Source organism: Phalacrocorax aristotelis, chromosome 1 (genome assembly GCF_949628215.1).
Source record: "Phalacrocorax aristotelis chromosome 1, bGulAri2.1, whole genome shotgun sequence".
In the NCBI taxonomy this organism is placed as follows: Eukaryota; Metazoa; Chordata; class Aves; order Suliformes; family Phalacrocoracidae; genus Phalacrocorax; species Phalacrocorax aristotelis.
In genome coordinates, this window is record NC_134276.1 from 139,031,952 (window position 1) to 139,057,010 (window position 25,059).

Sequence of the window (25,059 nt, forward strand, 5' to 3'; positions counted from 1 at the left end):
GGAAGTTCAGCTTATGAAAGGACACTGGAGGAACATTTTTGATCAAAAATGTCCCTTACAGTGGTCTACCAAAGCTCTCCACAGATTTAACGCAGTTGCAAGAGTGTAAGGGATGTACTTACTGCAGTGACTTCTAAGTCACTGAGCAGAGCATGCATGGAATGTACGATACCACTAACCTTGCATGGTTCCAGCTTGCATTGCACATATGCAGAAGGAAAATCAGTGCAACCTCATCATTAGCACACAGAAAACTTCCTGGAAGGTGGTACCTCTCTTTAGTCATCCCAGCCTAGCTCCTGCTTGGTGAAGGGAGGTACAATGATCTGCACGGAATAAAACTCCCCACAAAGCCCAACCATCTGCCTGCCACACTGATCTAGAAATAAGAGCGTTCCTCACCCTTTACAGAGTACTCACTGTAACTCATTCCTTACATCCAGTATTTTTCCCCAGGATTTCCTCGTGATTGCAAGACCAGCAGCACTCTCACCTTAGTTCTCAGGATTACATCCTTCTAAATTTCCATAAAAACACACTTTATTTCTCTAAAGCTTTTAAATGTAGCCAGGGGCAAGAGAGCAGCACACTATATATAAAGATACAAACAAGGAAAACAAACACAGACACAGAAGAAATCATTTTAACTTAACATAAAAATGCTTTGGCTTAAAAGAAACATAGAGCATATTTTAGATTAGGACATTCTATTCACAAATATCTCCGAGGAGGCACCTGTAAGACACCTCCACGCTGCCAAACCTTCTGCTGTACACTTGTAGCAGGAGAGCTTATGTAAAGAGACTTGCAGTCATCATTTAATTTTTATCCTCATTTAATTTATATATGATCTTCAGCTGGTAAAAAGCTGGCCTTTAAAACTGATAGCACATGAGAAAGTTTTCCAAATATTATAGGGGCAGAGGCTGTGTGAGAAATAAGCGGCAATGCTCCTATTTCCAAGCCAAAGACATCAAAATTGAATATTAGGGTTTCAAGCTCACCTGGGTAGACTTTTTCCATCCAAATATTCAGTTTTAATTAATACTACGTTCAGAAACCACTTTTTCAGTTTAGATATTTTACAGAGTATCTCAGAAGTGCTAGTTGAGAAAATAATCCATTTTTAATTTATTGAGAAACGTATCACATGCCATGTATGTATAAAACTCCTTGAAGGAAAAGGTGTTTCATTGACGAACATACTACAGCTGTAAGTTTTGAAATCCCAGCTAAGCAAGCTGTTGATTTCAGCTTTACAGAGCAATCTTCAGACTCTTCAACCACTCTGGTTACCCAGAAGTCTCCTCTCTTAGATGGACTCCGGTCAAAATGGATTCAAAATGTAGAACTGGAACCAAGAATCACTCAGACTTTGGGAAGCTCATTTTGGGACTTATTTATCACCAGCCTGGTTTGCTGGGGAAGCAGAGCTTATGCACTTGTGTTTGCAGTCAGCCTGCACCAGCAACTTATGAGCCAACTCCAGCAACTTTGCCAACTCCAACTCAATTTGCCAGGGCAGTCATAAAGCTAATGCAGTTTGGAGAACTAACAGATCTAGGGCTGATCGGACTAACCTGTCCACCTGCAGGGAAAGCAAGAGGCTTCCATCACCCTTTTTGTACTCTGAGAGCAGTGCACCGGCCAGCTGGTGTGCATCCTTGCTCGCTGGTGAATTTGCAAGTGTCCCTGAAGGTGAGCCACAGCCTGGTTCTCTCTTACCCATCAGCAGGGCTCAGGGAGTCAAAAGGGGGCAGCTGTGGTTACTGAGCAAAGGAAAAGGAAAAGTAAGGCAAGGATCACAATCTCAAAGGAAATCAGACTGTAGAGACTTTACCAATGAAACAACTTGCTTTACAGTGACACAGTCAAAATCCCTTCCCATGAGATTTAACCATGCAAACATTCCTGTAATTTCAGTGTATGAAAACAGCACAAGCATAACAGATTACAGCAGCATTATTAAAGCTGAGATAAAAGCAAATAAACGTGTGCTATATATTCATTCTTCATCCAAATGTGGAGCAAAATACAAGGATGCTAGTGATGCTAGCTCTGAGCTTCTGTACCATTTAAGTGTAGAGTTACAACTGATCAGGTTGGACCAGTTTAAGAAGTTTCTGCCTTTCAGATGAGAAACAAAAACTGACTCTTAATAGACCCAGCCTGATCAAAGCCAAAAGAAAATGAGTTTGTGAAAACAGTCATTCAGTGGCCCTGGCAATATCAGAAATACTCTCTGACACAGGTAACAATATTTTAATCTTTAACAGAGGGAGCTAAAGTGACAATTCTCAACAAGAAACTTTGAATGGAAAAGAAAAGCTGGTGTACAAGTAGGAGAAGAGCTTGAAACCGTAGATTAATTGTTTAATGAAAAGCAACTCAAGTTCCATTTTTCTTTGCAGGGCAGAGAAGAGTTTGCAGGGGTGCAGGCTTCCAAGTGTCAGCTACCTACAGGACAAATGACTGCTGCCAAGCATAGGCTCCACACTTGATTCTTTCTTGTAGCCTGATCAGTGCAGGAAGGACACTACTAGTTCCTTGGAAGAATAGCGGTCACTCCCCACAACAGGTAAGAAACTGGACTGCATTGGTATTGATCATTCAACTCTTACCATTTTTATGTAGAGCTTCAAATCAAGCGTGACAGAAAAATGGCACAGATGGAAGAAATTCTGCTTAGAAGCAGCCTTGACAATTAGAAAGGATGGGGCAAAGTGCAGGGATTAACTTGAAATTGCTACTTTATAAAATTCTCACTGATGTCTGAAAACAGTTATATACTAATGAAGACAGGGAAAATGAGGTTTTACAGTAACAAAGAAAATTTTAGTCCATGTTAACAGGTGATATTTAAGGTTACAGCTGGGGATAGTATTTCTGACAGACGAAGGCAAAGCTGTGTTAACAACAGGCACATTTGTTTTGTTTATATGACTTATTTCATGCAAAGAGTGTGATTCAGAAAAAAATGCAGGGTGAATGCAAGCAATCACAAGAGGCCATTCATCATTCTGCCTACATTCTTTTTTTTTTCCTTCAGCATCCACAAAACTGCAACTGTGCTCATTCCACGAGAGGGAACTTCACAGCAAAGGGATTAAGACAGACAACCTTTATCATTATTCTCCAGCTGTCAGTCAGCCTTTTTTATCTGCCAGCATGTGTAGACAATATCACCTCCATTAACAATGCCACTCCTTTAGTGGCAGTGGATTGAAATGATGACAACATTAAGCGGCTACTGCAAAAAGACACAAGATTATATAAACCCAGAAAGCTGCAGTAGTTAATTGGCTGTTTCTCAAACACCCGCAGCAATCCACTTTGGTTCCATTGGTATGCTAGTAATTAAAAAGCTAATTACTATTTTATTTTGGAAGGCAAGAAACCCCAAGAATAAAGTCATGAGAAATGCCTCTTGCTGAAGTGAGAATGGTAATGCCCTCTGTTCTCATCAATAGGTCCCTGCAGTATAAGTGAGCTATCACCTTGTGAAGGTTTACGCAAATACTTGTCACAAGAGTAATTAGCCGAACAGAAAACTAGGCAATACCTCCTTCCCCTTTCTCTATCTGAGAACCCAGACAGGATTTGAGGTTTAAACGGACAACTAACACTGTTACTTTATTTACTTTGATGAAACCTCTGCTGGCTGATGTTCATGAGATAAAGAGAAAAAAATATTCTCTCTCACAAATTAATTCCCCCTTAGCTCCACAGAGTGTTTCACATACATAAACCCAAGCTGAACTCACGCTTTTGCCTGAAAACACTGTCACTGGTGAAAATGCTGGGCAACACGGAATTCTAAAGAAATGCAAGGAACAAAATAACGTGAATCTCAATGTTTCAAGTGAAAGAAGACTTACAACTTTATGAGTAGCGGAACTGTTTCAACACATGCCCAACATCTACAACTGAAGAACGTTGTCATTACTGTCGGCTGCTGCTGTCTGCTAACAGTCCTGCCTTCCTTCTGATCACACAGCTAAACTGAAGAACTGAACAAGCAAAAAACCTCTCCGGGGTGAGCTCATATCCACACTGCTTCCACTAGGCTACATGGAGAAACAAGTAGTAGATCCTGAGCTACAACTTAAGAGCTTGCAGCACAGAAGGGGTATTTATTCTGATATTACTGAGAGCTTAAAACGTGGAAGAGAGCTTAAAATTCAGTGTGAGTCGGTGGGTGTGGCACAGCATGTGGGCAGAGGCAGAGCAAGTGCACAGTAACTCATGCTTTTATGTAGTCCTCTGGAAAAGGAACCCTCAATTGCTTTTGAAAATAGCTGCTAGACCACTTAAGGAAGAAAGGAGATTCGCAGAAGACTCTTTTTCTGTAGGAAAAAAGGAACGCATACCGAAAAGTGCGAGATTTCAAAGTACTGCTTAGGGGAGAAGCAAGAAAAAGCCCAGAAACGCAAAACGGAAAACACTGACCTAGCAACACAGCAGGATCTATGTTCAATAGGGTGTAGGAAAGAATTGTTCTTACAATAACAGGCATTCGGAGCACACCACATAAGGAGATGGTGAAGTTGGAGGACACTGCTCGTATGCTCTACCACAGGAACATGCAGCACTCCTGTCACCAGAACTGTATAACTTGATCAAAACGTATTTTGAAAGTTGCCATGAGAAAGAAGGTATGGAAGACGTCACCTTTCATAGCACGCTATTTCTATTCACACTGAACACGCTGTCTCATGAAAACACAGTTTTATAGCCCACTTGTAGTCTTTTACTCACAAATTTCTTTCATCATCAGAACACCTATCAGCTGCAGCAGTTAAGAATGTCACCATTACCCATCCTACTACATAGGGACCATACACAAGAATTGCTTGAAGCAGCAGTTAGTATAGATTTAAGCCAGTTGACAGTTACAGGCAGACACACAAAAAAGCAGGGCTAATCTTGCACTAGTTATGGAAGCGTAACTTCTACCTCCCAAGTGCTTTTTCTGAAGCAAAAAAAGAAACCAAAAGTCAGCTGTTTGGGGTTTTTAATTTTTTTTTTTTAAATGAAGCATTGCTGAAAATTATTAGCTGAACAATGACAGCATTTTCTAGTCACAATTTAAAGTGGGTAAGATAAAGAAAATACAAATAATGGTATAAATAATATCAAGCAACAGCCTTTGCAGAAATTGCTTTAAGGCAATGGCTATAACTGACACTACAAATTCTACTTATATATCTACATATACAAATCTATACATTCCATAAATACAGCACCAGTTGAATTTTAGTCCACTGCTTCTCTATTCAGTATGGGATACCTCAGATTTTACTGCAGATTAGAAGCTTCTGTTTTTCTAATACAAATCCACACAGAGTCATACAAGAAACTCAGTTATTGACATAACTTACAGAGAAATCAATGCTTACTGGCACTAACAGCAGGAAACTCACAAGATGTTTTGCCTTCCTTACCTACAACAGGGGTTTCTGTATCAGCCAATCCTCTGTCACTCATGCTGTAACAAGCATAATGAGAAGGACTACGGTTCTTATTTCAGCTTTTCCTCTGATTTGTCTACATTTTTAGACTAGTCTGAGGCATTTGGTCCTTATATTAACAGTAATATTACAGCTACTTATAGAGATTATAATTTCTTGAAACATCGCAAATGGAACTATGATGCCAAATCTTCTCTATCTCTTCATGGGATGCCAGGAAGAACTAGATTCATTACTGATGTAGATTCATCTTCACCCTAAAATGTAAAAGGGAAAAAAGGAAAAACAACTCAGTCACAAGCACCCTCCCAAAGCTAGCTGTGGCTTCAGCTGTCAAGAAAGAGAAAAGCTTTTTGAAATGCATCTAATACATAAAAAAACCCCACAATCAAACACCTCTGAAATAAGTTATAATAGTATTTTGAAAAGCATTTAATTGAATGCAGGTTCTCTGGCAAACACTTATTATCAGATTATGAAAGCAGACCATGAGGGGGTTTTTTAAAAATTTTTTAACACATGTAATTACAAAATGTTCTCAGTTAAGTGACAAGTCTATGAAGTGTATCCACTTCATTTTTCAGGATTCTATGCCCCAAGCATGTATTTGAGATTAAAAAGACAAGACTTACTACATCCTCTTTTTATCAAGTTTTCACTGTCTGGTAAATCCTTGGGTTAAATTCCCCAAAAATATCCGTGCAACTGTACAGTGCTTACTCCATCAGCATCAATTGAGTTCAATCTCATGACACCTTACCCTAACAGTCCTAGCATCGTTCTAAACACCAAATACTTCAGACCGTATTTTTGGAAGACTGCGGATAGTTTCCAAGAGATACCCACCTTTAGCTGGGCAAATGGTTCTAGGTGATCGTTAGATTTCCACGGCAAGTGGGAAAATGAAGCATTTCCAGGCTTACTTCCTTTCTTCAATGTTTGTGAGAGAGAAACAGCTGCACACACTCACTGCAGGAGAAATGGGTGGAAGGCTGTACCCATCTTACACAAAGAGAGGATAAGACATCCTCCATTATTTAGGGTGCTATATGAGACCCCTAGTCAAAGGCCTTAGCTACATATCGCTTCCAGGAGCCACCTCAATGGGGACAAAGACTGTAAGCATGTACCAAACCAGCACAAACTATAAATATTCCTGTTAGCTTTCATGGGGAACTGCTAAACTTCAAACTCCAAAATAAAGGACTCCCGGAGATGCATCTAAAGCTAGAACATTTAGATGATATAACATGACCTGCCACTTGATGGAAGCCACAGAACTTTATCTAATTAATGATTGTTGCTGGGAACCCTGCATCTAGAGCAGGTTGGAAGACTGCAGTTAGAGCCTCTAACTCTGTCACGCGTATTTTTGGCTTGCAGGACAAACAAGGAAACAGTTGAAGATTATGTAGGCTGTAACATGCTCCCTGTCCCATCTGCATGAAGCACAAAAAAACTGTCAGAACATGGATGCCACTATTTGTGCCACAGAGCCGGGCCCAGGCTTGCCAAACACAATCCTGTAATGCCAACTGCTGGCTAAGCCAGGAAGCAGGAGCCACTGTGATGAGGAACAGATGAAAACTGTTGCTCATCACAATGAGAAATTCCAACTCCCCGTTTCCTCCATAGAAGAAAACTTAACTCCTGAGACGTTTCTTTTTTGTTATCATAGAAAGTGAAACAAAGAAAGAGCAGAGGGAAAACAGCAAAGTGAGTATTTCTGGTGAGATCAGGACGCATTTGTCACATAACCTAGTGCAGAGTGGAGCTGTTCAGATCATGCATACTGTAACTCCTCTGCACATTTTCTACATCCCCGATTCAGAAAAAAACCACTTAAGTATATACATAACCTTTGAAATATACATTTAATTACAATACATAGTTTACATTTGAAACTAGACTGTGTAAGTCTAATTCTAACCAAAAGTAGTAAGTTACACTGCTGGCATTATCATGTTACGAAATCCAACTGGCAGGGTTCACAGAGTATAGTTCTGGACATGTGGCCTAGTTTTTTTTTTCCTCCAGAGAACCCAGAAGAAGGACAGGCAAGCATTCAACATAGACAAAAATCCCAAAACTTATGGGTTGGCTTTGTTGCTACCTTTCAGGACAAACTGCAGTTCAGAGCTTAAGATACAGGGTAGGGGGGAACCTTCATATCCTCTCCATCTCTGCGTCAGTGTTACTTAACCTTTCATAATAGTTTTCCATGTCTACGCAACATTTCTAGCAACTGCTAACTAAGTACATGTGTGCAGGGTCTAGGGAATAAATTTTAAACCATGCCTTAAGGATTAATATACTGAGTGCTCAGAACGGAATTCTGAAAACAACTGTGCTGTACACTGAAATATGGCACTTTATTATTTTCAGTGCTTCTGACGAATCCTGAATTGAGATAATGCTAAACAGACCCAATTAATTCAATAAAAAGAAGGCAACATTCAGTCTAGCAAAGTCATTCATTATAATATTTATTCTATGAAACAAAGAAGAAAACATAAGATTAAAAAAATGTTCCATGCATTTCATAAAATACAGAGAAAGACATTGTCACAAACAAAATGGAGAATAAGCAAGCAAAACCCCCACTGAAAATCCTGAGAGCTCCACTCTGCACACTGCATCATATACACGCAAAAAGCATATACAGGAGAAAGAGCCATCTAAAGAAAGTGGCAGGTTATCTGTCAATATCTTGGATGAGTAAATCAGCCCACAAGACTTTTGCCATAGCCTCTCTTATCATAAAACCAAACTGATGCAACTTGCTTTCCTTGCTACTAGTTCTTGGCATCGTCTTTGGCTGAGAAACCAGGATAGTACAGCAGAATTCATACTAAGTTGCAGGCTAGAAAGATACTAGGGCCCAAAGTATAGGCAGATACAGAAAGATAGCAGGGCACAATGGGTGGGAGAAGATGGCAGTTGTTCCATTGCTGGAAGCATGGGCAGGGACACGACATGCTTTCACTACCTTACTGGGAGCATGGAGGGTGGGCAGTACATCCTGTGAAAGAAGTATGGGCAGAGGCAGGGAATATATTTAGTACCTCTCTTTAAGAGTCCCAGTAACTTAAGAGACATGCTGCATTATAGAAGGATGCTGAAAGCAACACCTTTATCTAGGTTACAAATTACATGGCTATGAACCTTCTTACTGAAAGCTTTTGATCCAGTTCCTTCTCCTCAACCTACAGTACTCCATTTGGCTTTAGCAAAGCTGTTACAAGATCCTCCTTTTGCACACAGTTACACAGTTTTCCACAACAGTTACCAACCACATAGCTACTGACCACAAAGTCAGTCTTCTTCTTGCCTCTGACACAAGAGCAGCCCCCATCTTCTATTGGGAATGCCCAAAAGCTGCCATTGCTGTATTTTGGGAGGGTGGTGTAAAGAAAGGAAGAACAAGACTCCGCTTGCACAAACACCTATTACTCCCAAAACCCCACTCCATGCAGGCTTAGGAGCACCACAATCAAAGAGCTTCATGTGGGGAGGGGCAAAGAGAAGGCAGCGGACTGGGATCCTTCCCCCTGCACCTGGGGATGCATCCACTTCTCTGACAACAGCATTCTTCTGCTAGCTACCAAGCTATCTCTGCTGCAGTGCGGAAGGTTCTGCATTGGCCTCCTGTGAACGATGCACCATGGGGGAAGATTGTTACAGTTACAAGTGTGGTTTTCATGCTGTTTCTTAAAAACATAAAGCTAGGAATTCATATTTTTCAAAAGCTTACTGTAAAGTGTAATTTAACCTGTAGCATGAAATATTTCAAAAATAGAAAATATGAGATATAAAACTGCCCACGCTGCAACCTTAGCTCTGTTCTTTGCATGTACGTATCAGGAATATGACTTTATATCTCATGATCTTTTCACCTTTCAATCCCCAGAAGAACTTTATTTCATTCCCTGGGCAAGCACAAATGAGGCAGAAAGAAGACTCTGTAGGAAATCCCAAGTCCAGCATTTCTCACTTTTGAGTACTTGCAGCTAGAATGTTTTCCTGATGGAGTTTTAAAAATTCAATTATGTTTTATATGCTCCATTTACCTTGCATTAGGAAAACAGAAAATGCTGTAAAAGATTAAGGTCTCAGTTCTTCACATGTCTCCACAGGCCTTGGCGAAACACAAAGATTGAGTCTTCTTTTAAAATAACTGCCCAGTTTCCTAACTAGCGTAATTTCTGTTGTCCATGTAAACATTACACAGAGTCTTTGTACCACCCACTAAGCACTTTGCTTCAATCAACTATTTGTGCCCAAAAGCACATCCTTATGTTTCTTCCTACACCACAGCCATCCTCCTACACCACAAAAGATGTAACAAAATAGGAATTAATCATAGGCTGGATACTCACAGGGATTGCTGCTGTTTGCTTCTGTCTTCCCAGCCTTGGCAAGTTTGACTGAGTTCTGCTGTGCTTTGCCCTGCTCCTCTCCAGTTAGCAGGGCTTTTATTTCAGAGGGGATTTTCCCTTGGTCCATCGCCATGCACCACTGCTTGTACTGAAATATGCAAACACATTAGGCATTAGCAAACTGCCAGGATCACACTAGCAGACAAAACAGAGCTGTAATCTTTCCCTTCCGGTATATTCATTTAAGGTTTGAATTTACTGGGCTGAAGCCTCTTACAAAACTGCAGAGCACTAATGAGCTAAGCACGTGTCCATGGTTCCATACCTGGCCTCAGTAAATCCTGTTTCAGTCAATAAACTGCTGCTCAGTGGCAGTACTAGACACAATACTGTAATTATTAAACAACATGGAACACTTTGTGCATTTTCTCACTGCTGGCATACCAGAATACCGTTCCAGTTCATGGCCTATTAAAAACAAATATTTCACATGACTCTGGGGCTGATTGACTATTAAGAGGTCATTTCTGATTGTGCAAGGCACAGTTAAAGCACGTGTGCCTTATTCCTAGTTCCCTCATCTTAAATTCTTCATTGGCAAACCCTGAAGCACACTGAAAAACCTGTGGTCACTTGGCTGACTTTCCACCCAATCATAACCCTATTCACTTGTGGTGATTAGCCCTGACAATTCAAACAGACCTAATCCAAGGTCAAGGCAATACCATCAGCTCCGGTGAAATTTCAATGGCATCTCAGTATCACTTAGGAGCTAAGTCTGTATTTCCAGATGAAACATTCTCTTTGGTTAATGCAGCTTGTTTGGCCAAGACACCCATCTTACACATGCTGGAACACAGGACAGCAGCGCAACCACCTACATAGAGACTGTCCTGCAAGAATCAACCCCCCCAACAGATGCACTGGTCTGTGGGAAGCAATGACACACTGTGGATGTATGTCCCCCTTCATATTTTAACACACCTCTTTCCACCCTCTACCACTTTCTACCTCTGTCAGAGGTTTTCTAAAACAAACATTTCAAATATAACAGACTCATAAGCAATGGCACTTTGCTTGCTTCCAGTTCAAAACCAGCAGCTAACATGTGACATGGGGTTCGTATCCAACACACAAAGTAGGCAAACAGCTGAGTGCATCTGTCACTGACGTTTTGATACCTTATGACTAGCCAAATCCCACTCTCAGTCACAGTGATTTCAGGAACAAATGTCCACGAGGGCAAGTCCCAAATAATACCGAGGGTTAAGTTAAATGATAGTTTCTTACCATTTCAAGCTCTTCTCTAAGAGCACAGATGGCTCGCTCTCTGCTTGAAACCAGCTCTTCCAGGTACTGGTACCTCAGCTTCTTCCTGGCTCTGCACTCTCTTGCACTCTGACGACTCCTTTCAAGCTTTGCCTTCAAGTCTATTTTGGCTGGTTTGCGACCTCGCTTGCCTGGCTTCTTTACCTTGCCTCCGACCACCTGGAAAGGAAGAGTACACTAAAGATCCTGTTCTGCAGAGGGGATGCTGGAGCCATGTCATTGTGCCTACGAGGTGTCTCAGGCAGAAAATTTTGCATATACTTTCACTGATCCTGAGCAACAGAGGAAAGATGTAGCTTGTTTAGGGGACTGACGTATGAAGTTTTCAGTGACAGCAGTATGTCATATTGAAGTCAGTGCTTAAACAGTCCTACTGTAAATGTTACTGATCTGATTTGGAAGAACAGCATCACAACACAGTTGAGGTTGGCAGGGACCTTTGGAGCCATCTGGTCCAATCCCCCGTGCTCAAACAGGGCCACCTACAGCCAGTTGCTCAGGACCATGTCTAGATGGCTTTTGAACATCTCCAAGGGGGGAGACTACACAAACTCTCTGGGCAGCCTGTGCCAGTGCTCTGTCACCCTCATATTAAAAAGTTTCCTGATGTTCAGTGGGACGCTCCTGTGTTTCAGTTTGTGTCCATTGCCTCTGGTCCTGGCACTGGGTACCACTGCAGACAGTCTGACTCTGTCCTCTTTCCACCTTTCCCTTCAGGTATTTGTACACACTGCTGAGGTCCCTGGAGCCTTCTCTTCTCCAGGCCACACAGTCCCAGCCCTCTCAGCCTTTCCTCACAGGAGAGGTGCTCCATCATCTTAGCGGCCCTTTGCCAGACTCTCTCCAGTAGCTCCACTTCTCTCTTGTACTGGGGAGCACAGAGCTGGGCACACTACTCCAGATATCTAGGAGGGTATCTGGGACACCTCGGAGACAGTCAGTCAAATTTGTAGCAAAACTGTTTTATTATTACAAACAACTCCTGCCCTAATATAGTGTTTCTAGAGTTGGCAAGTATTATGGAGTTTAACACTTTAATTTGGAAGAAAAAATATTTATTTAAATCAATATATTCTAAAACTTAGTTTTGCTGCAATAAAGTGGCCATAGTTTCAGCCTACTTGAAAGATGCAGCTTGTCAGAATTACTCACTAGCCATCTGAGCTTCCTTTGAAAAAAATTCAGGACTGAGGAATCTTCTCAGGGTTTTTACTAAACAGGGAACTCACGCTGAGACCTACCTCTGCAGCCTCTATTGCTGTTGTACCTAACCACTCTGACCATGTTTACCTTCGAAACAATACTACACAGCCTGGAAAATTGTCTCCTCATGCCTCCTCATGCAGCATATGACAGTGTTAAATTCTCCCAGCACCTAATTTAGATCTCCCTTGCAGAACTGTAATCCTCTAATTTCTTGTCCTACAGACTGCAGGTTTTGCAATCGTTTTCCCCTCTTCTTTGTGGCTCCTTTTTTTTTTTTACAGGTCAGAAAGCTTCTCTTGTTACAAATAAAAAAGGTAATAGTTTCCTCAATGTTTACTCTATGCTTCCTCACCCAAATATTTTACTCTCTTAACATGAGAGCATGGCATATGAAAGTCTTAAATACGGTCTGAAATTCAGTACACTGGTCATCAGGTAGTATCACCCTGTAAATGTCACGTCAGCCACACACCCCACCTCCCGTCTGAAGTGAAGATTTCTCTTTATTTGCATTCTGACCACACTGTTTGAATGGAGGGGGTGTGGAGAAACACACCTCACACGCACACCCCTACATACAAGCATTTCGCTGCTGGCTTCGTGTTTCACCATGCCTGATAGATGATACTTCTTCTAATAGCCAGTGTTCGAAATATCAGAGTTTATAATTTTAAAAAAAGGCACTTTTAACTGTGTGATGCTACAAAATAAGTCAGCTTTGACATTCAAAAAAGCCACTTGTTCTACAAACTTCGCAGGCTGCAATAAAAACAATAACATAGTGAACTGATGTGCTAGAATGAAGGGGAAAAAAAACCAACAAAAACCCACTATTTTACAATTGACCCTATTCTTTTTTTGGAAAGTAAGTCAACAATCACAGGCCAACACAATCCTACCCTCTCTATACCACCCTTCCTAATTTATTGAGGTGTAGCTGCCTACCGTAAGCAACTGGGGGATCTGAAAGTACTGAATGGACATGTTGTGATAATGAAACAAACAATACATTCAGAAAAGCAAAGAAAAAAAAATCAATCTCTCTTACATCTGAACTGCTGAATACAGTTTGAAAAATTCATTCACTGCACCAGTCTCCTTAAGTTCTTCTAATTCAGATACTATATTAACCAAAATAGTATACAACTAATCAGCCATGGCCAAGGGGTAAAGGAGCTCCAAAGAAAGGAAAGTGACTGTCCCCTTTCGGGCATGAGAAGCACGGCTCTGTCCTCTCATGGAACCACACTCATATTTCTGCACGGCATGATTTATACTCCTAGCTCAATAGGACTTAGACAGTCTTCCCATGAGGGAGTGTAGGCACTCACAATTTGCTATCTATTATTACCTGCACTTAAAAGATTTCTGGATATTACATTATACGCTACAGCCAAAGTACTTCAGTTCTCAGAGACTTTTAGGGCCTGAGGTTTTTCTGTGCCAATGCAAGGCAGTTTAAAGTAAATCTTTGAATTCAAGAGCTAGATAAGGTCTTGTAGAGACATACACTCCAGCTCTCTTTAAAAAAAACAAAAAGAACAAAAAAAACCTTTGAGCTCTGACCCTTTGGAAGACTGGGGCTAGCACTCAAGGGTATACTGCTGTATGAACAAAATAACTCGAGTCTCAGTCCTGTGCATGTCGCAACCGTACCCTTTCACCAGAATGGCAGGCAGGTGAATAGTTGGTACCATGCTATTTCTCACAACCAGCGAGTTAAAACTACTTGGAAATAGCACTCAGCCTTTCCACAGCCAGCTCCCTGGGCAGGCAGCAACACCAAAAAGCACTCGCAAACAGTGTGGCTTCGCAGCAGTTAAATCCATCCAACACCACCGTCTCATAAAATAATTTCTTTTTTAGGAAAAGTAATTTCAAAGCATCTTGTTTATGCTTATATGTAGCTGATGCCTTTTTCAAGGGAGGGGTCACATCAACACAGAAAACACAGGGCAAGGGAGAGTGGATTGTTACGCCAGTAAGATACCAAGTGAGCTCGTACAAACTCAGAGTTTAAAGGCATGCTCTTCATGGACTGATCTAGAGATGTGGACATGAAACAATTAAAGGCGCTTCGTAGTCTGCAAGGAAATTAGACACTGGTGTAGACCGCTTTGCACGTTGCAACGGCATCCTGGATCCACCATTATCAATGAACTGCTTTCCCTCTAGTCACTCTAGGGAGCTTTCTACAGATAGGTGTACTAATTGCTCTCTCCCCACAACATCTTCTGCCACTGCAGCAGCCCTGCACACAAGCTCTCTTATGGGAGGAAAAGGGCTTGTACCTCTTGGGTCATCGTTTGCCAACGCTGTAACCACCAGGGCCATGGAAATAATGAAAAGCTTCCTTCCCTTTTAACTCCAACTTAAAGCAGCAGGACCCTAATAATCTGCCTTCACACCATCCCGAAAGACTCACACTGCCTTTGTGGATCCTGAACTGGAGTTCACCATACAATTAGGCATCACCCTCCACAGCTGATTTGGTAAGCGATTTAGTCAAATCCTGCATCCTTTAACACTTTTTCCTCACCAATATTTAGAAGCTCCTGCTGTAACCTTAAGCAACCCAGCTAGGGGATAAAAAGGCCTGATATATCCTTTGCCACCATCCCACATTACCATATCTCCCTGGCTTCTAGTCATGTTTGCCTACTCAGTTGCTATGCTAATGTGACAGAAAGAAGACAAAGCCACAGTGCTAGTTGATGTTGAACATGGCAGCAGAACAAGAAAATCCAAGCAAGCAAACGTTTTTTAATTCCCTTCGTATTCCTCGGGAGTTTAAAAAGAGATGGAATCTATTAGCATTGAGCAAAAGGGATTTTATTTTTTTTTTCAGGGAGTCATATGTAATCAAGACCCAGAACAATATTAATCATAACATTGGTCACAGAAATACTGACAATGACATGCATGTCAGAAGTCCAGTCAAGGTCATATTTCAGTTCACTCAGACCTCAGAAAATAGAAAAATGTAGCTCCCTTCCTTTTTAATACAGTACTCAGATCATAACTTCATTCTTGCCCGCCATCAGTGTTCATGTACAAAATTATTTGACCTGGAATCGGAAATAGCTGCAATTACTTGCCCTGAAAAAAGGCCCTCAGATTTCAACAAATAAACAAGTAGCTCTTAAGCGCTCCATCAACCAGTATTTGAGATCCAGCTCAAGGAATCATCTTAAGCAGACTCTTGGTTGCATTAGTGGCTGAAGGCACAGGTCTGCAGAACTTAACTTAGCATGGAGTTGATGATCATCTACAGAATTTATGTAAAACTATAAAAATTATTAGCAAGAAATAAAACCTCAGCACTGCATTCATTACAGTAGAAAGGGGAGGAATCTATTCACGCTTGCAAATATTTTTTCAAAATCAGTAATCAAATTAAGTTAGTCACAAGTCTCCTAATAAAGATTGTTATCCAATCTGCTAAGTCACAGCATACCGTTCACAGTAGCAGTATATGCAGTAGGTAGAAAATATGCTGGTTATTCTTCCCTTGCATGTCATTTTATATGCTTTACCCCGATTTAGTTAACTTTCACTGGCAGACAAAATGCATCCGATAATGATCCAAAAATAAGATACTATTTAGTGAGCAAACACTAAGTCTTAAGCAGATACGTCAATAGAAATTAATCCTAGAAGTCTGATCATACAAAGTGATTAATGTACTAAGGTGATTTTTAGCACAGAAGTGTAAAGACAACTATCTTTGCTGAAATGTCTCTTTTTAAAAGCATAAGCTAGGAATACACATCAAGTTTTCATAAAGTCTTACACATGTCCACAAGTCAAGATGGGTAATCATTAACGTTCAGGGTAGGAATTGCTACTTAGACTGCAGAATTCAGCCAGATGCCACCTTACTGCTCAACAGGTGAGAGTCCTCCTGTTCCCTCCAGGAAGGACTTGGAAGCATATCCACCAACACACCATACGTGTTCTCCCAGTTTATACACGGACTTCTTTAAACCTGTTTATAGTGGAGCTTGAAACAGGCAACAAGGATGGTCAACTAACTCTATACTACACATATCCTCCTAGCCCACTGCAAACATAAAACAAAACTAGTCTATGGGGTTTAAGCTCATCCATTTTACTTACCCATTGCAAATGTGAGACAGTGGATGCGTCATCTGAGCGATGGTGAGCAGCGACTTGTTAAAACTTGTTAGAACTTGTTAGAACATCTGACAATTTGAAATTGCCCATCTAAGTTATAACCAAAGCTATTTAGGTTTTGTATTTCCAAGCTAGCAGCAAAGAGAACATTTTATGTTTGAACATGAGCCTGGATGGAAGAAGTCTCCAGCTCTTTGCAAGCCTGCGTACTCTGAAAAAGTCCTAAAGGATGAAAACACAGTAACCTACCTCCTTAACAACTGAGGTTATTATGGAAACAGATCCTGCGCTTAGCTCTCCATACCAGCTCTCAGTGCCTGCTGTGGCATTCAAAGCATTCCTCAGAGTCGGTTCCAGGATCACCTGGGAGATTGCCGCTCTCTTTGTGATCCCAGTCACCCACAACAGCAAGGGTCACAGGCACAGACGTGCTAGAGGACATCTCATGAATGAAGACCCATCAGGCCCTTTATTTTAAGCACAAGATTTCATCTCTGACTTGCTCCCACACTCCTCCCAAGGGATGTCTGCATCCCAGTAATTATGATTTACCGCAAAACTCCCCTCAGGATCACACATGACTGGGTATTTCATGTTTCAAAGCTAGGCAGTGGGGAAAGCTGCACAAGTTCTTGTGTGCAGAATTTTGCTGTGGCCTTCCCCTGCCTTACCACCAAGTGCACCCCCAAAATGGAAAGGCTGTATGAACATCAGAGCAAGACATCGACAGATACTCAATCCGTAAATATAAGTGCCCCATATGAACAGTTTATCTGAGGGCTTGCTTTCTCAAGCTCAGTTAACAGCTGAGAACAGTCTGACCTTACCTATTCAGAAGCTTTTCTTTCACTTCGCACATTGCAAGTTTGCGGAAGTTTAGATATAGTCAGACCTCCAGATCCATGTCCTTGCCCAAGGCCCTGGGACCAGCCTGCTGGAGAGCAAACAATCTGAGCTGGAGACCCGGCTTTCAACAGCCACAGCCTCTTTTACAGATATAAAGGAACCGGTTTCTTCATTTAGAGGATGCAGCAATTTATTCACAAGCTAAAGAAAGCCAACAACCAGTCTGTTCAAAGTTGAGAACCTAACCTGGAATTAAAACAAGTACAAGAGATCTATTCTTTTAAAGATCTTAAGAGCAGACTGTTTTATTGTCATCAGAATGGGATAACTGGAGGTTTTCCTAAGCCTGATTTTTTACCATCCTTTGTATATCCAACACATGTAAGCAGCTGCCTTGAACTAGCAAGGCATTTTAAAAAGCTGCTGGGTGCCTTTCCCTAAATTTTCACTCCATTTCAAAAGAAGTAATTACTACATTCCACTGCCAAGATTAAGAATGATGCACTACACTTTCTTTTAAATTCCCACTTCAAATTGTAAAATACATTTTAAATATAGTATTTATGCCTCCAAAATGCACTTTTTCTTAAAACTCAACCTATGCATTCATGTTTTGGTTCAGTTTAGCATATTTTTGAAGAAAAATATATTTCATCTAAACTTTCTGAAAACTGAAGTTATCTTTTCCTTACAGGACAAGAATATGTCTAATAAAAGAGGGCAACCCAAACTTTTTTGTTGCTGTTGGTTTGATTTTTGTTTGCTTGGTTTAAATTTCACTGGAATAATAAAAAAGTGATCTAATGTTAAGAATTTTTTTATTTCTCATTTCTACCCATAAACTGAGAGTTACATAAGTATTGCCAGAGTGTACCCTATAAAAACTTCTGTAATTAATAAAGATTGCAGTTAGCTATGTAGAACTGTGTTATAAGTTACCAACAGAGTTATTTATCAACTACCACAAACATGAAAAATACTTCTTACTCTCATACAAACCCCCTGCTTCCCAATGTATATAATAAATATATAATGCTATATGTAGTCTTGTAAACCAAGTAATTTCACCTATAAAGGATGAAATCACAGTGACAGAGTTTCTCATTTTTCCTGTGTCTACATATTTCCAAGACACAGAAGTGTTATTTTCACAGAGATTAATTGCCAAGGAACAGCTGCATCACTAAACTTCTTCCTTTACACAACCACAACTAGCTCAAACCACGGCATGAAGTGAGACCGGTGTCTGAAAGAGCCATAGTTTCAGAGCAGCTCTATAGGAGAAAGAAGAGAAGGTCATATATTGGGTTTAGTTGGGATCTTCTGTGTGTACACTTTAAGAACATCCTTTTAAACTGGAACATGACAGCTTTCTAGATCTGACATTCAGATCCTCTACCTCTCCCTTTATTTACTATTTCCTTCCCATTTTGAGGAATATGTTAAGGTGAACCATTTTTCAATTGCTCTCTTAAACAGGGTATAGCTAAATTAGAGTGCGCTAAGAATTAAGGAAAACATTACAGCCTGCAAGCCCAATTCTAAATTCTTTATGTTATACAGATGAAGGACAACACTGAACTTAGGTGGATGCAGCTATAGAATGGTTACTTCACTACTAATACAATTTAGTTATCTCCATTTTTACAGAGAAATTCCTTTCACAATCACACTTGTTCAATTTACAGATAAGACTCTTCAATCACACAGGCCAACCCTCTCAATAAGGAGGAAAACGTGACTCAGTGAAACTTTTAGAAGATTTCAAGTACACACTGGCTCAAGGACCGCACTGACTATAAAACGAAGTATAAAGAATGCTTGCCTCACCCTGACACAGCAACATGCAACAGGAGGAGCCCTACCAAGAGAAATGGGATCTCTTGAATGGAGCCACCAAACCTTTAGGGCACTCTGCAGCCTCATGAACTTGTTCTGAAAGGAACTGCAGCCCTTCAAAACAACTGCAGTGAAACCTTTGAGAGCAGCAGGCACTTACTGACGAGTATCAGCTATTTTCAGTAGAAGATAGGAAGACCTGGTATCACCCAAGGTTATTAGCTAATGAAAAACCTGCTGCCCTAACAAAGATTTTCAAAGTTTTCCTTAGGTAAAGCAACACCCAGTAGTTCTGGGCAGGAACCTTTTCAATGCTACTGTCTCACAAGTACCTCAGCAATAAGCATTAAACAAAAACATCATGCTAGGAAGGTGTACTTGAGACAATATAGGAATATTCCGCTCCACTTCATTTCCCCCCTCCCCGCTGGTCCTTAGCTCAACATCAATTTTCCTAAAGAAACAAAAAGAACAAAGACCTGTCTTACTGACTTGATGAAAAGATTTAGTTTATTTTGTAAATGCATCCAAAAACTTTTCAGAAAAAAGCAGATTATCAGGACATCACAAAACACAACAATAGATCATAATTATTTTAAAATGAAAAATCCGGAAGCTATCTGTTACAAATAAATTAATTCTGATACAGGAGAAGTTGAATGTTATTAACACCAAAAGAAATAAAAATCAGCTAATATTCATGAGCTATAGATGCCCCCAGAATTAAGTCTTCTGGATCTTCTGGACTACTGCCCTACATAAACTTTCATGCAGTCCTCACAGTTGTGAGCATTTTGTTGACTTCCGTGATGCAGATTCCCCCCACTCTCCTTTGCAGCTTTCAGACAAGGCCTCAATAAAACCAGAGTATGTGCGTTATTTTGGCAAATCATCATGAACCTTACACATACTTACGATCCGTTCTGCGGAGCCCTTGTACTGCCAAATTATTGATCACTTCTAAATTTCTTAGAATTGTTCCCTAAGAAATTGCATCAGGTATTTCTTCCCCTCCAAATTAAGGTAGATCAGCACAGGCAGTGCAATTTTGTTTTAGTAAAATTTAAGTGGGAAGAAAACCAGGTAGATTGAGAACAGACAAGGTACCACAGGCCTGTGACTACCACATGACCAGTTTTAATATTGAAGCCAAGCTCAGAATGTATTATGAGTCAGAAGACGGCTGCCTTGCAGCCCACCTCAAGCGTGGTTTCACCTGGCTCACTCCTGGGTACTTAAGCTATCTTCAGCACAAAGCCCAGGATAATACCACAGCCCACCACACTACTGAGCTGAAACACCCAAACTCAATTGGGAGCTTCAGTTGCAAAATGCAGAACTGACTGGACATAGCAGTTATTTTCTGAGGCCTCACACGGGCCCTGTAAGTCCCGCTTTAGGGGCACCCCAGTGCAAGCAGTCAGAGGCAGCGCTCCTCGTGCATCTTCTGATGTTTCACTCTGCTTAAATGGAAGACCTGTACCATCAGGGATGCCACTGTGCTGTTCTCATAAGAAAACATAGGAAGAATTGAAGCACCAGGGCCCATTACAAGGTTGCAACCCACGCTCCTGCCCTAGTACCTCACCATTTGTCCACAGTTGCTATTTATCTATGAAATTCACGGTCTACAGGAACACAATCCACCGCACCAGACCAGACCACTGGTCTGTATCCAGCCCCTGGCTCACGCTTGGAGCTTTAAGGAACAGCCAGAAGCAGCATCCAAGCGCTGTGCTCCAGGGCACGCAGCAAGCGAGGAGAGTGAAGGGACAACCCCTCCTTCTCACCGGCAGTCACCGAGGTTGAACCCCTCGGGGTCAGGCGCAAGGCGGGCTGCCCGGGCTCCCTGCACCAGTGCACCTCCTCACGGGCTGCCTTCGGCTCCGAGCCGGCTCCCAGCCCCCGGGCGGGCCCCGCAGCCCCTTACCTTGCTGTCATCCATGTGTGCCGCCAGCCCCAGCCCCGCAAACCCTGCACAGGGCACGCACCAGAGCCGCCCGCCCCAGCAGACGCCGCCACTCAGCGACCCCCACCGCGGCCCAAAACCGCCGCCATCGCCCGCCGCCCTGTTTGTTTACAGTCCGGCGAGAGGGCGGGCGGGGGAGCGGCGGCGGAGCGGTGCGCGCTGGGAAGAGTAGTCTCGCTCGGCCCCGCCGCCATTACCCGCCGCTGGAGCGGGGGGCGGCAGGAACTACAACTCCCAGCAGGCCCCGATGGGGTGGGGCGGGGGAGCGGAGCGGCGATTGGTCCCCGCCCCGCTGGGCGGGAAAACTACATTTCCCAGAAGGCTCCCGCCGCCCGCCCTGCCCCGGTGCCTGTCTCCGGCAGAGGCGGGCTGCTGCCCCGGCCCCAGCCGCCGCAACGCCGGGGCTCGGCGGGCCGGTTGGCCGGCTCCTATGTCCGGCCCTCCGTGAGTGCGGTTGTCGGTTTTGACCCTGAGCACTGGCTCTCTGGAGCTCTGACTCCCAATTTTACCTCAGCCTTCCCTGCTGCTGAGGTGACCACAACCAGTGCCGCCGCCGCGGCCGTGTCCAAGCTAGCCGGCGTGCCTGATCGCGGCCCTGCCCGCGGCAGCCTCCGGTGACTGTTACAGAGCCGTTAAGGTCCCAGCTGAGCAGCCGTGCGAGATTTTTTTAAATGCTTGAGTATTAAAAAAAGAAACAAGTTTTCTGCTATTGTTTGTCTTGCTTTGCCCTTCGAGTTCCTGAAGACAGAACTGAGGCTTCCTGCTCACTTGGACAGTGCGTGGTGGGCTGGGCCTGAGATCCTGAGCCACCCCAAGTCTAACGAAGCAGTTTATGCAATCCTTTGAGAATACCAGGTTTCCTCTCCTTTTCGTGTTGACGCATACCAGAAAAGGTTAATGTTTGAATGCTTTTGATGCAAAGCCAAGCTGTGCCCCTCTGCTCCCACCAGGTCCCTTGAAATTAGGCCCCTGCTTGCCCAGAAGACCCGTGTACCCCAGCGAACAACTCTGTAAACATGGTCAGTGTTTCAAGGTTGCAGTGAGACCTGAAGCTAGGCATGTTTCATGTTGCTGCATGTTTCTTTTTATTCATGCAACTCTATTCACAGGAGTTTCCCATGACTTAATCTCTCTTACATGCAATCGTTAGGGCTAAAGGCTTTGTCATGGGATTTTCCCCCTGAATCACAGACCTTCCTCTTGGAGGGATATGCTTTCTGGATGGCAGAGACAAAGCGCTTTTAGAAGCTTTTTTTTTTTTGTATAAGCTTATATGCTTTTCACTTGTCGAAGACAAGGCAGTTTGCACACTGCCTCCTATTTGCCTGTCCAAAAGCAATGAATCAGTTCTTGCAACTCTGCCCCTGAAATAATAATAGTAAAAAACCAGAGATGATGAGTATGTTAAGCAAGAGGCATCAGCTAATAAAGTGGAAGGAATAGCTCGCTACGAGCTTGCCTAGGTTGTCTCCTGTGATCCCCTCCCCCATCTTTGCCTTCAAATTCTTGAAGACGGTGGTAAGGCGCCTCGTACCACCTTTGGCACTATCCTGGGGCCATAAAGCTGGCTTTAAAAGCCAGTTGGGGGTTTCCCTGGTGAGGGGAAATATTGAGTGGCAAAGAGCCAGCATAGCTCACTTAGGCAACCCTCTGTTGCAACATGAGTGGAGGAAGGAGATTAGACAGAGCGCGATGCTGATTCAGAAAGGCCAGAATCCTTCCACCCAGCAAATTAAAGTTACAGCTACATCTTTTCCTTCCACTAGGTTACCCCACATTATCCATTCTGCTTTACATCACTTAAGAAACAGAGCGCTCAGCTTCTGACCAGGCTAAGCACAAGTTCCCTGCCTAAACACTTAAAAGCTTCCATAATTTAACATGGAACAACTCAAAATATGTACTTCAGTCTGCTTTTCCATTATGGCTATGCTGTCCTCCTGGATGAATATGAACATGCAAATTGAGTGGGAGTCTGTCAGAAAGAACAGTTGTGAATGGCATTGAATTTTATATATATGCACGTATATAGCACACAAGCTTACGATGTTTTAAACTGATTTCAACAGCTAGAAGAAAGTACTTCACAGAGCAAATAGTGAACTCCTGGAGTTTACTGCCACGGGACACTGTAAGGCAGAGAGTTCAGCATGTTCAAAAAAGGATTAGACAGACTTAAGTTTCATAAAGAGGTACTAAAGGGATGTATTCTCCACCATCCCTAATCTAACGGTTTGGGAAACTGAGGAGCAGAGCACAGGAAAAGGCCAAGTTCACATATTCTCTCTAAAAAGCATCTCCTCCTGCCACTCCCAGAGACAGAATACTGAATGAGATGGACCCATGACACAGCAGGGCTTTTCTTTTTTTCATGTTGACTAACAGGTCACCTTTTGACCCCCAAAGACTCACAAGTGAATTAGATTTTTAGGTAAAACTTCCTTGGTTAAAGGAAAGGCAGATGATCTGTGTACTAGACCAATTCATCCTCAGTAACTGCAGGCTAACTGCAGGTTAGTGGTTTTCCTAATAAGTGATAATTCCTAAGTGATTCTCTGAGACATCTTGATGGTTTTATGGCTAAACCATAGTGATGCACACCAAGGAAACACTACCTTGCACTAAACCCAACGTAACAAATTGTCTTACACAATTGGCAGTTCCCTGCTCAAAGGAATTATATTTATTAAAAGAAGGGTTGTTCTTCTGAGATCCGGAGAGACTTTGAGGTATATAAATAAACTGCTTTCGATGATCAGGCAATGATTTAAAAATCATTACTTATGTCTGTGACTAAAAAAGAGATATAACTTGCAGGGTGATTTTGCACCATGTGCTCATGTTTGTGGTGATGTCAAACATCCCGAAGAAGTGCTTGTTCTCTGTTTCTAGAACTGTAAATATTTCAATTTGGGCAAATGGAAATCTGTTCCTCTGAAAGCCTGCCTGAAATAAGAATAAATCTTGCAAACTGTTGATATCAAGGCTCAGCATTTTCCTGAAATTGCTTCACTGTCCATTTGTGGAGCCTTTGTTGATTCAAAGCCTTTGAGGTCAGTTCATTCATGGATGGGAAAACAAGGATGCAGTTAACATATCTTCTTGTTTGCTTTCCAGATGTACCGAGATGGCAATTGCTTTAAAAGAGATGCTAACTCATTTGCCACGTGGGGCTAGATTGCGCAAGAACACCCCACCTTTCAATCCCTTGGGTTTTTTTTTGTAGAACCAATCAAGAAATTGCATTGCCCTACACCCTTTACTTTAATCTGATATCCAAGAAACATTTATGGGAATACAAGAAGGAACTCCCTGTCTGTCAGTTTCTTGACTTTTTTGATACTGAGATGGAGATCACCTTCAACTTGTCATTTATATCCATCAGTATTGTATGTGTTATTGTCACTTACATAATTATGATAACAGTATACAAGATTTTTTTTTACATTACAGAAATAAGCTATGTGTGCTGAAGCGCTGAAAGACTTGGTAAACACATGAACAGCACATGCTAACAAGTACAGTGATTGATCACCTCATTAGTATGTTTAAAAGAAAATTCTCGTTAAAATACAAGCTCTTTGAAAGCTGATTTTTAAAATCTAATCAAGTGTTTGAATGAAGCACAGCACATGGGGAGCCTGATCTGTGACTCTTGCTATATACACTGTATAATTAAATGCTGATAAGGGGTTTGCTTTCATATTTGCTAAATGTTCTACTTTTTGACAAGATGAGCACCTTCCATAGTTACAAATGCTCAAAGTCACATCCACGAGGGGAGTTCTTCCGGTTTAGCTATTGCAAATTAACTTCTCAGGTAAAATGGACCTAAAAGAAGTTAATTTGGAATAATCAGCTCTTGTCCTGTGCATGCACACAC

The 25,059-nt window shown here is 42.0% G+C and overlaps 1 protein-coding gene across 3 annotated transcripts; it reads right to left on the reverse strand.

The window, feature by feature from the left end:
- Nucleotides 1-4,997: 4,997 nt before the first annotated feature.
- On the reverse strand, nucleotides 4,998-21,299 carry CREBL2 (cAMP responsive element binding protein like 2). Of its 3 annotated transcripts, XR_012663464.1 has the most exons (5): nucleotides 21,138-21,299; nucleotides 11,141-11,338; nucleotides 9,851-9,998; nucleotides 6,318-6,440; nucleotides 4,998-5,728 (listed from the first exon to the last, which is right to left on the reverse strand). XR_012663464.1 is itself a non-coding variant. In XM_075111976.1 (4 exons), exons 1-4 carry the CDS (start codon nucleotides 21,150-21,152, stop codon nucleotides 5,724-5,726), a joined length of 366 nt encoding a protein of 121 aa, XP_074968077.1. In that variant the 5' UTR covers nucleotides 21,153-21,298; the 3' UTR covers nucleotides 4,998-5,723. The 3 variants fall into 3 exon arrangements, 2 of the variants coding, with proteins under 2 accessions (XP_074968077.1, XP_074968087.1); XM_075111976.1 differs by lacking the exon at nucleotides 6,318-6,440 and having other exon boundaries at nucleotides 21,138-21,298; XM_075111986.1 differs by lacking the exons at nucleotides 4,998-5,728; nucleotides 6,318-6,440 and adding an exon at nucleotides 7,941-9,119.
- Between the last annotated feature and the right edge of the window lie 3,760 nt (nucleotides 21,300-25,059).

Bases quoted from the DNA above. Each gene is read 5' to 3' on its own strand.
- CREBL2 (XM_075111976.1), bottom strand. The intron at 9,999-11,140 runs GTAAGAAACTAT...TGCATATTTCAG, and splicing joins TTAGAGAAGAGCTTGAAATG to TACAAGCAGTGGTGCATGGC.